We start from the raw sequence: 16,518 nt of genomic DNA, 5'->3' as shown, positions 1-16,518 counted from the left end.
AGACAAACATTTAAGGATGCTGTCAGTGTTACTGGTTACTATTGAAACATGACTCTACAGTGGAAGAAATTCTACTTGGATGTGGTGTGTTAATACAGCTTGGAATTACTTCATTATAGATAACATTTTCAGTTATTACTAAATATAAATCTGTGTTGACAGGTGTCAAAGTGCTGTTTCTCTGAGCTCAGTGGTAACTGAAGTGTTAAATTATCTGAGACAGGTGTACATTTTTAACAACACACAAGCATACTGTTGACTTTTAAACTCAGATAACACAAACGCATTAACATTATCATCATTTTAAATTAACTCAACTTTAATATCAAAAGGTTAAAGGAAGACAGTTAAAGGAAAAACTGACTCCTATAGTATTTCTATCTTTTTCCTTAAAGCTGCAGATTTAAATATTTTTTATATTATTAATGTATCAAATGAGTATGTGTAATGTGGAGGGAGTTCCTCCTGGTGACAAACCCACAAGGAATTGCGGACTGTTCTTTACAGCCTGCAACTATCATGTTTTGGTTCACCCTCAAGGCTACCATCAACATCTTTACCTGAGGCAACTGTTTCTTATGTTACTTCATGTCTGCTAGATGTGTAAATGGGTGACTGTATGCTAGCAGGTTCACCCCTGTATGCATTAAATGGGAAGTGGATACAGTGTTGGAGGCGGGGGCCCATTTATTCTTATGAAAGCAGCTCAGTGGTGCATTAAACCAAAAAAGTTTGATTTTCTGGTATAAAATTACTCAGAGCTTCCGCATTGTGGGGCAAGCACTCTAGAGACTTCCACTGGCCGAGCGTGGCCTAACTTCCAGTTTAGCCCTCCGCTACCTTGATTGGGGATTAAATGATTTAATTGTCCAGCTCTTCTAGACTTTCCAAATGTTATTGGACTGAATGAATCAAATTCTGATAGTGAAATGAGTCATTCTGGGAGGGTTGTGAGCACCTCTTTCACAGTGTTTCGTGCATCAAGTGATGGACACCATTGCTGGAATTACACTATGGCCTCTATGCTTCAGAGCCTGGTGCTTTTCCTGGGGGCTTGGTTTCACCACAACAACTTCATGAATTGAGTGTCTGTCAGTGCCGTGCTGACAGCTTATTAAGCTGACATAAAATCAATGAATGCAGGTTTAAGTAAAATTAGCAATACCACAATGTACCTATTAGTTACAGCAGAAAGTCCATAAATTAGTAGTATTAAGTAAAATGTACTTAACTATCATACTCAGTCTTACATAATGCTATATATTTTATAGTTAGATAATTTTACTGATGCAATAATGTGTAAGAAGCTAGGTTAAGGTGGACTACTTTATAAACTGTTGGGTTGTTAGTATATTACAGTGTATCATATTTTATAAGACGATCATATAGCTACTTTTGAATCTACAGTAACTATGTAACTATTAACTATTGCTGCTAAATGAAAAATCTAAAAATACAATATGTCCTTCTGAATTGTAGCGGTATAGATGTATAAAGTATTACAAAATGCAAATACTATGTAATTAGTTACTTTTCACTACTGAATTTGTAGTAGTACCATCTTTATGACTTGGTAGCACCCAAAAATGTCCAGACCGTGTGTATAGTGTGTGTCTGTATACCTTGTACCACTCCTGCAGCTCATGGTCGGAGAACTCAGTGTTCTCCCGGAGGTCCTGCAGCATCTCTGGCCGCAGCTTGCTGTTCTGTTTCCCCATGGCAACGGGACAGGACTCTTGGTTTCCTTGACAACAACGGTGACTACAGCACTAGCCAGGCCGCTTTTCACACCTGTCAATCAGAGATAAAAACATAAGAGGTCAGCAACAATTAAGCCGGGAGGAGGATGACCTCCTGTGACAAATGAGAAGCGAAATGCAGTTGGTCAGCAAACAGCCGCACGTCACCGGAACCAACAAAAAAAAAACATGAGTGATTAAAAAGTAGGATTCCTAAAGCAAGGCTGCAGTTTAAAGTAGAATTAAGAGCTCACTAAAAGCAAGCTGGTTAAGATGCTATTATTAGCCAGCTGCAATACATGGAAATAGAGCACAAATTAAATCACCAAGCTAACAATGGAAAAATAACATAAGGCAGTTCCCTACAAGAAGTTGACAAATTGACAACATGACTTTGTTACGTCCTAGTTCCCTTGACACGGCATGTTATGCAACACCACAAGTTAAACTGCTGCATCACATTCGCCAAACATTAAATAATCCTGTGACACACCCCCGTGACGTCAAGTGCTAGCCCACTGATCACATTTTTGGGTTTATCTGACCAGCTGTGTGTTTGTGTGTCAAATCAGCTGCGTGGTGTGTGTGTGTGTGTATGTGTGTGTTTGTCCGTGTGTTCCCAGATCTCCTAATCTTCATCTCAATTCGACCTGCCTAACAAAACACGATTTCAGTGATGCAACCCCCCCCCATCCATTATAATGATGCAACATGTGTACTTTAAATGGGGTTTTTACTATTACTGTCACTGTTAAAGGGTTAACACTCTACTTACCCTCCCTAAATTTATACTATCAAATGGCCTTGAACTCCTTTAAAAATACCCAATATTTTGGATTAGGAACCCCTGCATTTTTGTCTAAATTAAAAAATGAAGGTCTTTTTAAGTTACAAACTAGGGGTTCATATAATGTTATGTACATTTTAAGGTGTTTTTACCCCTTCAAACTGTGATATAATCCATTAAAAATACCTTTATATATTATAGATCATTCATTTTAAGATTAAAATCATTTGAAGCTACAAATAATGGGCACATGTACTGTATTGTTTGTACATTGTGTTTTTACCTCTTAAAAACTTCTTGAAGCCAGACTATGTACCCTTTGGTTAACTATGGCCAGGTTTTACTTCTAAAACCTAATTATATATAATAATTATATTTATGATAAAACCACTAAAATGTTTATCTATGACATGATAAAATAGTGCATAATAAGTAACTAACAAGTAATTAAAAAGCTTAAGCACAAGTCAAGAAGGCAGAAAACATTTATTAATTAACATGACTTTATTACTTATATGACACTGTATGTATACTGTAACAAGTTTGTGTAAAAAAGAGTAACAAACTTGTGCTTGTTAACTTTGCTACCTTGCACTAGACGGCTAATTAGCCTGTGACCAACCATCAAAGTAGTTGCTTCTCTGTGTGCGTGTGTGCATGATTTAAATTACAGTATCACCGAGGCTTGAACACTCCCGATGAGACCCGGCCGACCTTGCTGACCTCCAATCTCTCCTCAGTCATGCTGGTTAATTACACTAACAACTTTGTGTGTGTGTGTGTTTGTGTGTGAAAGTGAGAACAAGCACAGGGCTGTTTGTGTTTTTATGAACTTGAGAAAGTCCAACAGTTTGTGTGATGCATTTGAGGTGGACGGCGTGGGTGTTGCAGGTCTTTATTGCTGCCTGGCGAGAGTTCACAGAAACAGGTCTGCTAGATGTGTAAAGAAACACGTCCGGTCGTCTCTTTACTCAGCTAATAAAATTATACTCATATTAAGTCACTCATCCTGAAGGCGTTAGATTAAATGCTTGTGCACTGACAGTAATGCTTGCAGCCAATTCCCAGACTACCAAGTGGAGAACTGTTGCCATCAATTATGATTTCCTCCTCTCTGTTTGGGGACTGGTGAATGCAGTACACTCTGAGGATTAGAAAACAATATAATGGACCTTTGCCAGGTGGCATTAAAATTCAGCCTATATCTAGACTATGTCCCGAAATGATCTGCTGGACTGCATGTCCACCTGTCGTCAACAAAGACAGATTTATCTTATTTTTTCCCAAAACACAAGAAAATGTCCTATTTCTGTCCTGTTTAAATGACAGTACACATCTCATTTAATTTGGTTAAGTTATACTGCAATCACATTTGACAAAAATGTCTTTCTTGTGATTTTTTGTTGTTTTTTCCATTCAAAAGCCACACAGGCACCCAGCTCAGCTCGGTAAGTCTTTAGCCATACACACAATCTAAGGACAAAGGCATATACAAATTAATTTCTCCTCATGGAGTAATTGAGTGGTATCTGCAGAGCAGAAAGCTATATGTGAAATCAGTAGGTCTCGCTATAAACCAGTAATTTGTGTGTTTTAGTTGAGCAGGCAGAGGACAGACTTAGTGCACTGCTGTGTCTCACATGAGTGTTTGGAAAACACGCACCTGTGGCACACGCACATATTTTTTAGTACCTGTAGAAAATAATAATAGCCGCCCACGGTGTCCAATTGTCATCTAGAGAATACAGCCACAAAACAAACAGTCTACCCTGTGTGTGTGTGGGGAGGGGGGAGGGTTGGGGGTGTGAAAGAAGAAAAGCATGGAACAGAGGATGACATTTAACTGGAGAGATAAAGATTCTCTAATTAAAGCAACTATGACATACACAGCAAACCATTTCTTTAATTGGCTTGTAGCAAAAGGGAGTAACGTAAGTGAATAAAGAGCAAAGTATTTCATCCATAAACAAAGAATACTGCATATATAGGACTATTTTAACATGTTGCTTGTGCTGAATGATATATATTTAAGAAATGACCCAGCCACTAAAGCACACCAGTTAATAAGAATTATAGTTTTTATCCAAAATGCAATGAACTGAAAATGAATCCCCTCACACAGCTTTGTGGTAATGTCACAAATCAACTGTAATTACAGCTAATGTTATCATGGAGCTGATTTTATTTATGTTATTTCCCTGCAATACTTTGTTCTATTGTATGGCAAAGTAACCATCTCTATTAGGGATGTTCATCTCCATCACGGAGGCCGATACACATCTCCATGCATTGCCAGTGGTCCATTACATTAAACATGTGAAGCAACATGATTTGATTCAACACAATGCAATTCAACGTGATACAATTAGATAAATATATTCTTCTGTAATTCAATATGGTACACATAGTTTATTTTATTTCTTTGGTTCTTCTTAGTCTGCTTGAGAAACAGTTTAGTGAGGAGGACTCAATCTAAATATAATTTATTTCGAAATAATAAAGTCATAGGGAGTTCACTGCTAATTATATATGAATAAATTGTTTTTTAACAATGCTAAGATACAAACGAAAAAAATGTAATCCCAAATTGTATCCAGTGCACACTTTCTTAATCAGGGCGATCGCATCTTGAACAGTTGGAGCCGGCACACCGATGCAAATTGTTGAATCTTAACCATCCCTAATCTCTGTCAGGTAGGATTAATGTCATTTCAGAGGTGAAGGAAGTTTCTATTTGTAAATGGTATAACTGTTGTTGTAAAAATATGCTTTTTTGTATTAACATGTGGGACCTTCTCTCAACAATTAAACTCTTGCTTTATGCTCTTATCCACGCTTAACTGTCATTCTCCCCTCAGTGCCTATTTGAGCCAAGTGAAACAATATCTGCACGTGGTAATCCAGTGATTAAGCATTGTACTTTCATAAAGCTGATGACATCATCAGGGTTATTTTCTCAGATTTAACAAAGCTCCTCCAGAGCCACACAGCATGCTGTTGTCTGTGGCTCTCGAGGAGCTTTCACAGGCTGAGTAGTTGGAACCATGAAGAGCAAACTGACCTTTATGTGTAAAATTGGTGGAGTGCCCCTTTAAAAGACTACATGGTGGTTTGAACGAGATTTGTCCTGTATGACATAGAACAAGTAAGACATTCCTACTGTGAGAGTATGATGTGATGTTCTTTCAGCCGTTGTTCCTGTGTTATGTCCTTGTCTGATTACCAATAAATTTTTCTTGTATTTTTTCCTCTTTACTACCAATCCACTGTGTTTATTTATGACAATGCAGGTTCTCAGGCATCCTTAGTGAGTGTAATTATACTGAAAAAAGTAAATTGCTCAAACTGTTTCTAAATGTACAAGCAATTTATGGGTAACTAGGACACTACTTTAACAGTAGTATAAGTAGTTGTGCCAGAACAGGCCTATTTGACCGAGCAACAAATGCTGATGTTAAAGTTAAAGTACAATCTGCAGTTTGAACAACAGCCCCAGAGCCACAGGCAGTGGGATCGAGAGAGACGGAAGTCTGCCAAATGAGCAGGGGGCTATCGGTGCGGGTAACATCTGGGAAGTTAAACAGATTTAAAACATTATTATAGCAGCAAACAATTATTTCATGTGTAAAGATATGGGTGGTTTGTTTAGATTGCCGGTCTGCTCCGTGTGCAGCTGAGTAGAGCGACTGTAACTAGTATTTTCTCATCTACCTCGGCGTATTTAGGAATGATTTAGACCAAACCAGCCTTTGTGATGGTTGGAACAGTGGAAAGACCAACGAAAAGAGTTTGGGTGAGTTTAATGACATTTCTGTCCCATTGTTTCGTATATATAACATTTAAACGCTGTTCATTTGCATATACCACCCACGTTGTAATGACACAAAGCTGCTTGAAAATCGGAATATGTTCCCTTTAACTAACAACCACTGCTAATGTTAATTTATCCCACAGCTACAAAACAAGACACAATGGCTAGTTAGCTAACAAGTTAACAAAATTAATCGTATCAACGATGCACAAAGCTCTTATTATATTACAAAAATTAAACTTTGTTCGGTGCCGTTTCTGCGATGTTTGAGTAGAAACGCAATGAGCTTCTTTGGGCTAATGTTCACCAACAAAGGAAGCTTTAGGTCATCTGACAGCCCTCTACAGGTTCGACAAAGCCCTTGGAGACTAAATCACAGTGAATGTAAACTGACAGGCAAACTGCCAGTATTTTTATACTAGCTACAACTGCACAACAAATCCTATTCTAACATGCTGACCTTTTCACTGCACTCGCCATTCTCTCCCTCCCTCCACCTAGTTTTTTTCTTTCTTCAACCCAGCTGTGACCTGTGAGAGCTCACTGCGTGCCTCCCTGTTGGTTTGAGAGTCACAGAATAGCAAAAATGTTAGTCCTTACCAGAAACTGTTGTTTTAATCTCCCTTTGGCCCCCAAAACCCAAACCCAACTTCCAATCCCTTCGTACTATCCCTCTATCGTTCATCCCTCCATCCTAAGGCATAAATCACTAATCCATCTCTCCAGTCTAAGTGCCCAGCGCTTGTTAGTTGTTGTTGTCCAGCCCCATCATAAGTCGACACACATACACACATACTCAAACTGAACACACACATACACTGACTCTGCCCCTTGAACATCTGTTCCAGAGCGACTAAGCGGGTCACAAACCTCTGGGTTGATGATCATTGCACAGAAGAGAAAGGAGGGAAAGACAGAGGTAGGAGAGAGACAAAGACATGATGTAACACCAACGATAGAATCAGATAGAGAAAGGCAGCTGAGATGAGAGAAGGACGAGAGGTGCTTCCAGAGCACCAAAGGGTGTTATTAGGTGGTAGAAAGTTTTTGAGAAAAATACAAAGCCTAGACTTTTATATGAGGGATATCTCTGTCTGACCACAGATTATCTACTAGCCCCAGTTTGTGTCTCATATATTATCACCACATTTGAGTCAATGAGATATTCTGAGAAACCATTTTTCCAAAAGGATAAATCTCTGGCAATCTTTCAAAAACCCAGAAGGTCGTGTAACAACACTTACCACATGCAGTTACAACTCTATTTCCCTGATCAAAATAAAAACGAATACAGAAAATGTACTTTGTAGTGGTATGAGTATCCGTGTAAAATGTGTCAATAACCTTTTTTTACTTAATCCTTAGAAACTTTTATAAAAAAACTTGTTCTCTAAATAGTTCTGACCAATAATATTTACCTGAAACTCAACTCTGAAGTTGTTCTGTATAGTATAGTATAGTATAGTATAGTATAATAGTAATAGTTTTCCAATAACTATAGCCACTTGCATGTATATATGTATATATATAAGTAAAACAAACTCAATTTTGTAAGTAAAAACAAAATCCTGATCAGTAACTTTAAGTTTAAGTTAGTGACACTGACTTAATTTTGCAATCAGGAATGTTTCTGTAACTTACAAAACTAAGTTAGTGTTAGTTGTTTAAAGGCCATTTTTAGCTGAGTTGGGTCAAGTAATGTAATGTGATGAAAATAATCATTTGTAAAGAAATTTAGTTATGACTAAGCAGGTATTATTTTTAAAATGAACAGCATCTAATGGGTTATTTATTAAATGTTTAAGTAACTTGACCAACCCTGGCCAGAAGTCATGTACAACCTTTTTGTATGTCACAAGAAACATATCTTCATCTCATACATATATGGATTGCATGTCATGCAAAATAAACTCTGAGATATGTAATTAATAACCACCAAGTTTGGATTAGGAAATATATGGTAAAACCTTTGAAGTCTCATTCTGAATTTATTTTCCATTTAAAATGCCAGTAGCTAATATTTTTTGCCAACATTATAATTTGATTCTTTTATAAGGCCATTTTAGTACCCAGAAGAAACCCCTCAGAAGCACCTTACAGCACATCAGTGGACACTAAAAGAAATTTAATTTTTTAAGCTGGGTTAGCTGTTCCTTAAGGAAGATTGAAGCAAGTTTCACAGCAGGTTTTAGTGTTGAGTAAAATCTTCCCACACAAGGCTGGAATGATTTCCCTGGGCATTAAAAATATTAAAAGCATATTGACTTTGGTCAGGGAGGTATACCGCCATAATCACTGAGGTAGATAACACTGGTGACAATAGCTAGCCAATATCAGGTTTTTAATAAAAGCCTGTTACAGTACGTCAGCCCATCTTTAGCAACAATAAATTGAAGGAGAAAGAAAGCGGTGGAGAACAGATTGAAATGGAGAAAGGGAAACTGAAAAAAGGGCAGGAGGAATATGAAAAAGTCAGGGAGAGTTAGAGAGGAGATAAGTCCAAAGTCCATTTTAACATTTTAGGGAGCCAGTCTTTTTTCTCGACTGTTTAATGTGCTTATAAGACGAGAAAATGCCGCCTTCATATCGCCTGCCAACAGCTCAGTCATTAGGGAGGAAGAGGGATGGAGAGTGGGAGAGAAGGGAAAGCGAGAGGACTGGAGAAGGGAAGATGGACAAGGAAGGGAGGGGTTGTTCAAAGTGGTATGCAGCACTAGAATACAGCAGACAGAGCTGGTGCCATGTGAAAAAAGCAATAGATCAAGAAATCTGACAGCCACCATTGATTTTTTTTCTTCACTCGAGTGTTTGCAGCCTCTTCTCAAAGTGCAGCAATCTGAGAGGCCACCTGAGACGCTGGGCAGCTTTTACCTTTTATCCATATTTGTTTTCTTTCATTTTGTCCCCCTCCTGTTCTACATGATTTTATCTCACTCACAATTTCACATAATTTGTACCCAACAATCTGCTTTTCTTCTCCTGGAATTTCCACCCTGATGATCTGTCACTTCTCTCTGTGACACTGGAGAGACGTGATAGCCCATTGTCTGCCTTCTCTCTCTCAGATTGTTCTTCCTGAAGATTGGTGGTTATTTTACTCTATTTTTTGTTGTTATGATGAAGACTGTAAGTATTCATGTCGAAGATGCAGGGTGAGGTGACAACATGCAGTACTGAAGTTCTGAGAAGTAATGGTTTTGCTCCTCTACTGTTCATTGTCTATTGGTTCCTTTTGTCAGGGTCTCCAGCTTCACCGCTATGCTGATGATGTCCAGCTCTATATCTCGATTGAATCCATTTTCACTGCATCTTTCTCTACTTAGACCAGCTACATCAACAAAATTAAATCATGGACTCATGCCAACTAAGGCTGCAAATCTCACATAATAGTGAACAGTGTCCACCACAAGTCAGTAGAGCCCAATGGTGACACCTTAAAATGTCTTGTTTTGTCCAACCAACAGGCTTTACTATCAGATAAGACTAAGAATATTACACATACACACACAAATATGAGAAATTGGATCCAGATGTGTATATATAAAAACTTCACAATTAATCATTTATTAAAATTGTTGCTGAGTATTGACAATCAACTAATTTATAGCTAAAATTAATTGTTTCAACGAAAAAAAAACAAATTTAACCGTGACAAATCCGACATGATCAACCATCGTTGGTCCCAAAGCTCTTATCCAAGCCACATACAACTTCTCCACTATGTCTCCCTCACCTCACATCCGCCACGTCTGAACACCATGCAACTCTCATTACCAGTGCACTTGAAAAACATAACTTGTCTCTGCCCATCCCACTCCTCTTCTGCTGCCATGCCTTCATTACATCCAGACTTGGCAACTGCAATAGCATTCTTTATCCTCCAAAGGGCAAATTAGCTTGTTTCAAGGAGCCTTCAAGGATGCTTCTGGCAGCATCAACAAGGGGACGTTTTTAAACCTTCAAGGTATTAATAACACATGGTCTTTAAACCTGCATTAACTTATTTTTTTGGTTACTTGGGGCATCAGAAACAAGCTGTAAAAACATCGCTGACATACAGTGTTATCAGTTAATTTTGCTAATTTCTTTGCAAACAGTTTTTTACTTACACATAGGAGAAACAGAGCTTCCATTCTGATCACTTTATGAATTTTACTCATTAACATTCACTCTGATTTAAGCTCTGATTTGGTTTCCACCAACTCCTTAAGGAAATATCTGTCTCTTTAGCTGCTAAATTCTATACTATATGTTCATCAGCTAATGGATTTTATGTCTGGTGCTGGCAATTAATGAATAATATCACAGCTTTTTCTACCTGCTTTGTCAGAGGGCTGAGACTGAACCGAAGAGTTATACTACATCTTTTAGCTATATATACAAATAATCCTGTGGGTTCCTACCTATTAACTAGGGACTCATACAAAAAAATATACAAAATATTGATTATAGCCACAAACAAAAGTGACTTAAAATATGTAAACTGTTCTTCAAGGTATAAATAATAAATTTGAATCTGGTCCTTAAAGACTACTTTTCCCTTATGTCACTGCTATATCAGTTCATCAAGTCTAAAATCCATGTGTTTCCATCTTAAGAGACAGTGTAAAAAAAGACAGTAAGAAGAGGAGGGAAAGGAAGGAGAAGAAAGGGAGGATTGATGCAGATACAGAGAACTATTGAAGGAAAAGACATTAATGGAGAGGTTAAAAATAAGAATGAGGACTGGTCCTCAGTGTGGAGCTCTCTCTCCTGCTGCTACACTTTTCAGAGCATGTCCAAACCCTGATAAATACTCTGTCAAAGAGAATGTAGTCACACATGTATGCACACACTTTATAGCCCTCTACGATCTCCCTTCTTTCATTAAAATAATGTATAAAACTGACATCCACTGATGATGTGGCGAGGACTGAAAGCGAGGAGGAGGAGAGGGGAGAATGTGATGAAGTAACATTTAAGGTCATGTAAGTGCAGTAGGAAAAGGCTTAAAAGGCTTATGTGGTATTCACTTCAGAGAGGATGATAGACAGACAGTAAAATTAGACAGACAGATAGACAGAAAGTAGAGTTAGGGCGAATCAGGGATGGAACCCATGCTGAAATAATAACCACTAATGGGAAAAATCATGCTCCTAAGATTACTATTATTTACAGAAGTAAGATTTATCGCAAATTCAGAGAACTGCAAAAGGATTTACTTTTTCCTATTCGCCTAAATATGCATTGTCCACTTATCAGCATGTTGGATTTTGGACACCTACTTGTTCTCAGTGCACAGAGGATGGAAATGTTAAACAAGTTAGTCTCATACATCCGGGCTGCGACTAAAGATTATTGTCATTATCATTATTGTCAAGAAAACATCATAAAACAGTGAAAAACGACTATCAAAATATCCCAGAGCCCAAGCTGATGTCATCAGATGTCTCTAATGTACATTATTTACATATTTGTGAAAATAAGTCACTTCACTATTAACTAAAATGGCAATTAATGAACTAGATTTGCTTTCGAAACTATAGGAACTATCCCACTAAATGTACGGAATTCATCTTATATGACACTGGAGTCACCTTGCGCCACCTGCTGGTTGCATTTCCAATGCCAAAAGTGAGAGGGGCTTTTTAATGTCATATAAATTAGTAATAGAAGGACATTTTGCAACATTGGGTATATGCCACTTTATGGTACCACCAACACGCAATTTTTTCTGACAGAGTTGGAGCACACACTTCCTTCTGGCCCTGCAGGACAACAGAGCAACAGACCTCTTTTCAGGAACTCAGACCTCCATCTGGGAGGCGGCTGACCTCATTTATAACACGTCCATTGGAGGGCAACGCTATTTTCATCTGGGTCACAAAGACAAGAAATAATGTCCTCCATCTAGAAGTAACAATCACGTTTACATGACTGAAAAGTTCAAGCAACCTGAGAGCATCCATCTATCCATTACTTGGGTAGCAAGCAAATACAGATCAATTCTCTGCCTTTGAAACGCCATGGAGGTAAACCTATTCCCACAACTCCATTGCGAATAAGGCGATTTGTGATAAAAAGCCTTCTTGGCACTGGACAGTGATTTCATTTTCCTTAAACACCAACACAATAAGCCATGTTTCTTTCTTGCCCAACTAGTAGTGTGTGAATATAGAGACATGTCTCTTTCTCTCGAAACACTGTGTCCCTGCTTTCCAGTCACCCAAACCATGCAACTTTCTTCCGAGTGTCTTCCTCTAATGATGTCCCTGACCAAAAACATCCTCTCTGGCTGTTAAATTTTTCATCAAAGATTAAAAAAAGAAAAGAAAGAAAAGAAAATCCAACTTGCACATGCACAAATATATCAGCCTACGGAAATGTATACACACAGGTTTCCTTTCTCTTTCCATGCAGGGTAGAGATATAAGCCAGTTGATACCACAAGGAAAAAGAAGATGTTCATTTATATAATATTTATGTAATATTTTTAAGAAGTGGGACTTGTGGAAAGCCTCCTCACAGCCATTCCTTATGAAATATTTACACTGGGAAGCTCACAGTCAGTTAGGACACACATTTATTAGTTCAGTCTTCAAGCTGCTCCACTGTCACCTCTCTCTTCATGTATGAGGCATTTAATTGTACTGGACATTTGCACATAATATTTGCAAATGCACACCAGGAACTCAGAAGTGGGTGAAATTTATCATGCCAAATCAAAGACAAAAGCAATATGCATTCAAGATTGTGCTGAAACTATCCAATTTTAACACATTTTTTGTGCCTACTTGGCAGTTGGACATAGACGCAGTCAGTGCAGTCCCTTAAATGCACTTCCTCAGTTTAGCAACAGCATTTCACGCATGCAAATGGATAAAATGCACGGTAATAGAGCAGGGTGAGTGTCCACAAAGAGAAAAGTGTGGGCAGCTATTATAGCCTCAGTTAGTAGTTTTTGTGTATTTTGGTGTAAGACACGGCAGCTTTATAAGTTACAACACGTTTGATAGAGGCAGTAAATCAAGCATTTGGTCCAGTGCTGTGAACACTCAAAGCTGTTGCTTTAAGAGAGACTTGTATTCACTAGCATACGGCTCAGGTCAGCGCTGCATCTGTCCGTGTATACACAGCAGGGGAGGGAGCTCTAGCTGGCTTCCCAACTGTAGCGCACCATGTGTTTGTGTGGGAAGAGCCAGGTTCGAGGAGACGACGAGCCGAGCGCCTGCACAGTTGGCGCATCAAAGAGAGTCAAGCTGTAACATTTGTTGATTACACAATATGCGAGTCTAACGGGGGATATGGGTGGAAAATGTTTGTTAGGTTGCTGCTGCTTAGTAAAGGGCGAGGACTGAGGGAAGGAAAAGAAAGCGAAAGGAAGAGGAGAGCAGATTAAAAAAAGATTAAACAAAACAAGAGGAACACTGATGGATAATTAATGACACTTTTTCTTTTCCTCCCTGCGTCTGTTTTCGTCTCAGTATCTGCACCGTTCAGTGCTATGACCTTTAGCGAGTGCGTAATTCTAGCACGGGGCCTGAGCATAATAAAATATGAAAATCCATAGTGTCTTCTGCACACTGAGCGGACCAAAGACAGCAGGCTCGGCTGCTGACAGGCCGAACTGTGGACCTCTACCCAGACAGCTTATTATATCAGTAGCAGCCTCACTCCCATGGGGAGAGGTACAGCCACAAGTTTGCTCGTCTTCCTCTTGGAAACAACTTGGCCTCAGCAGCTGAGCTAGTCACAGTTCAGAAGCCATGTTCCAGTTCTTCAAGAGCACGTTGATATTTTTAGACACAATTTGAGACATCTGAACTCTTTTCTAAGACTCTTTTCTAATCCAACTGATTGTCAGAAAAGCTATGATTCATGCCCTTATACAACTTGCACTAATGGAAATGGTTTTAGACAAATACCTACCACTATCATAGCTGTCAGTATAGATTGTAAGGCCTTAAACAAGACCAAAAAGTACTGAAACCTTTTTTGACCTCTGTAAAATGTTGTAACAAAGGCCCATTCATTCAAATTAATGTCTTTTTAAAGATATGACCAATGAGGACAGACAAGTTCTTAAATCAACCTGAGCATTGAGGGGAACCCTTTACTTCTATGCTAACATGCTAAAGTATAGCAGCCACACAGCTAACAGGGTAATCCTGTGGATGAACTAAGGATTATAGGCAGATTATTGGAGCAGTTCTCACCAATATTACGGCATACACAAGCACATTCTGTACATTAAGTAGAGGTGGAAATTATGAACCCCTTTTTTAAATTGAAATTTGTTTGTTGGGTTCAAAGATTCACTAGACTTCATTGTTTTTTTATACTAACGCTTTGTGTGACCATTAACAACCGTACGCAAATTCTGACTAAAAACTAGGCCTATATGGACACTTCTTATAAGGCTAATAGTTTAGCTACCACCTATCTGCAAAGGAGTTAGCCTTTAGCATCATGATTGTGTCTGGGAATTGGTGTCACTCTTTATAATCACACAGCTAAGCTAAGCGACAGTGGTGTTTTCAGTGAAGGAAGTTACACCAATAAAAGCTACTGACTGAACCTTTTTTAAGATGCTTCTTGATATGAGTGAGTGAAAGATTTTTTTCTGTTTTCTAAGAGGGGCTTTATAATATAAAGGTAATTATTTATAATTAATTATTCCTAGATTCCCATCAAAGATATTGTCAATAATTGACATTGTGTCTGTCAAACTGACCCCTAAACAAATCTATAGCATCCACAGATTCCCCTCAGGGGTCACAAGTGTAGCTATTCATGCTGCTGAGGTGAAGGAGAATCCTGATATAGTTCTATCCTTAGCTGCAATCGATCTGCTGACAAACAACACCCGTCTTCCCTATCCTCTCATTTAGCCTCTCCTTTTTCTTTTCCTCCCTCCTCCATCTATCTCCCTTCCCCTCCAAACCGTCTCCAATGTCAGTTTGTCGTTTTTTAACAGCCCTTGATCTTTGCTAAATGCCTTGGGCCTAGCATTGCTGCATGAGCTCCCCTGGTATCGCTGCTCTAGATCTTTCCATTCTGCTCCTGCCAACGCAGACTGGCAACGGGACCAATAGAACCCAGCCTTCTGGCCTTTCTCCTTGTTACTAAACTACCAAAAAAGTGGGTTCAGATGCGTCGCGGTGTCCTGGTTTAGTTGCCTGGCGGTCTGAACAAGACATGGGAGGAGTAATGGAGGCTCAGAGCATCCAGTCTAACCCTTGTACACCTGACTTACAGGCGCTCAGGTTTAATGGGGTTCTAGCATGCATACCCATTACCTACAATGCATGCACAAAGATGCTGTAAGTACAAACCTGCATGCATCAGGAGAGAAATTGTATTCTTCTAACGTCCGTCCAGCAGCTTAGACAGTCTGAAATGCTTGCGGTTAGGTTTAGTTGTTGCTCCGGTGTAAATGATATTGTAAGGGCAAGTTAAATAGGACACTGAATCAAACCTCTCTCCTTTCAACCTGCCAAACATATCACGTTGCTTGGGAGGTGAATTGTCCCACATGCACTGAGATCTTAAAGGGTTAATGTGCTGTTTTTTAAGCTCTCCAAGGGATCCAAAAAAGGGGACATCCCTTACTGAGAGAGGCCTCCAGGGTGAAGGGCTTTCGAGGCAGTAAAGTGTATTTTAGCTCATGTCCCAGAGCAGCACGATGCACCGGCACAGCACCAAGAGCCCGAAAGACACACTCCCAGCCACGTGCGGGAATCACACGCACCCTCCTGCACACAGTCACAAAAATACACACGCACTTCCCAGGGCGAAGATGGTAATCATTCTCCCAGCATCAACTTCCTTTCTTTGTTGCTGGAGGCAATTATTCACTTATCCAGGTCAAGGATTGTGATGAGAAATAAGTGATAAAAAAAGAGACAGCTACATGGAGGCCAGGGCATCACTAGGGTTTGGCAAGTTGTGGCATGTCCCATGGTTTTGCTTTAAAATGTTTTATTTAAAATACTTGTACTACTTGTATTATCAAGAGCAAATGCCAGCTGTCCATAAAGTCAAACTTTTCACAGAGGAGCGATAGAAAGCATTCTGACTGGAAAAATCATAAACTGGCATGGGACGTGCATGGCCCAAGACAGGGGGACTCTGCAGCGGGAGACTAAAACTGCTCATAAGAACATTGGTACCCATCATCTGAGCCTCAGTGATACTGGTGA

At 39.1% G+C, this 16,518-nt stretch overlaps 1 protein-coding gene across 1 annotated transcript in view; it reads right to left on the bottom strand.

Annotated features, from left to right (window-relative positions):
* LOC118342337 (hippocalcin-like protein 1) overlaps window positions 1-16,518 on the bottom strand; it is a 35,613-nt gene that overhangs the window by 5,785 nt on the left and 13,310 nt on the right. The window contains exon 2 of the mRNA XM_035680828.1: window positions 1,623-1,791. Within this exon, the coding sequence (XP_035536721.1) occupies window positions 1,623-1,718 (96 nt within the window). The 5' untranslated portion in view covers window positions 1,719-1,791. The remainder of the gene's footprint in view (window positions 1-1,622; window positions 1,792-16,518) is intronic.

Source organism: Morone saxatilis, unplaced genomic scaffold (genome assembly GCF_004916995.1).
Source record: "Morone saxatilis isolate NCDOM2014 unplaced genomic scaffold, NCSU_SB_2.0 Contig9, whole genome shotgun sequence".
In the NCBI taxonomy this organism is placed as follows: domain Eukaryota; kingdom Metazoa; phylum Chordata; class Actinopteri; family Moronidae; genus Morone; species Morone saxatilis.
Note: the sequence above shows the minus strand (reverse complement) of the source record. Positions and strands in the feature narration are given on the sequence as shown.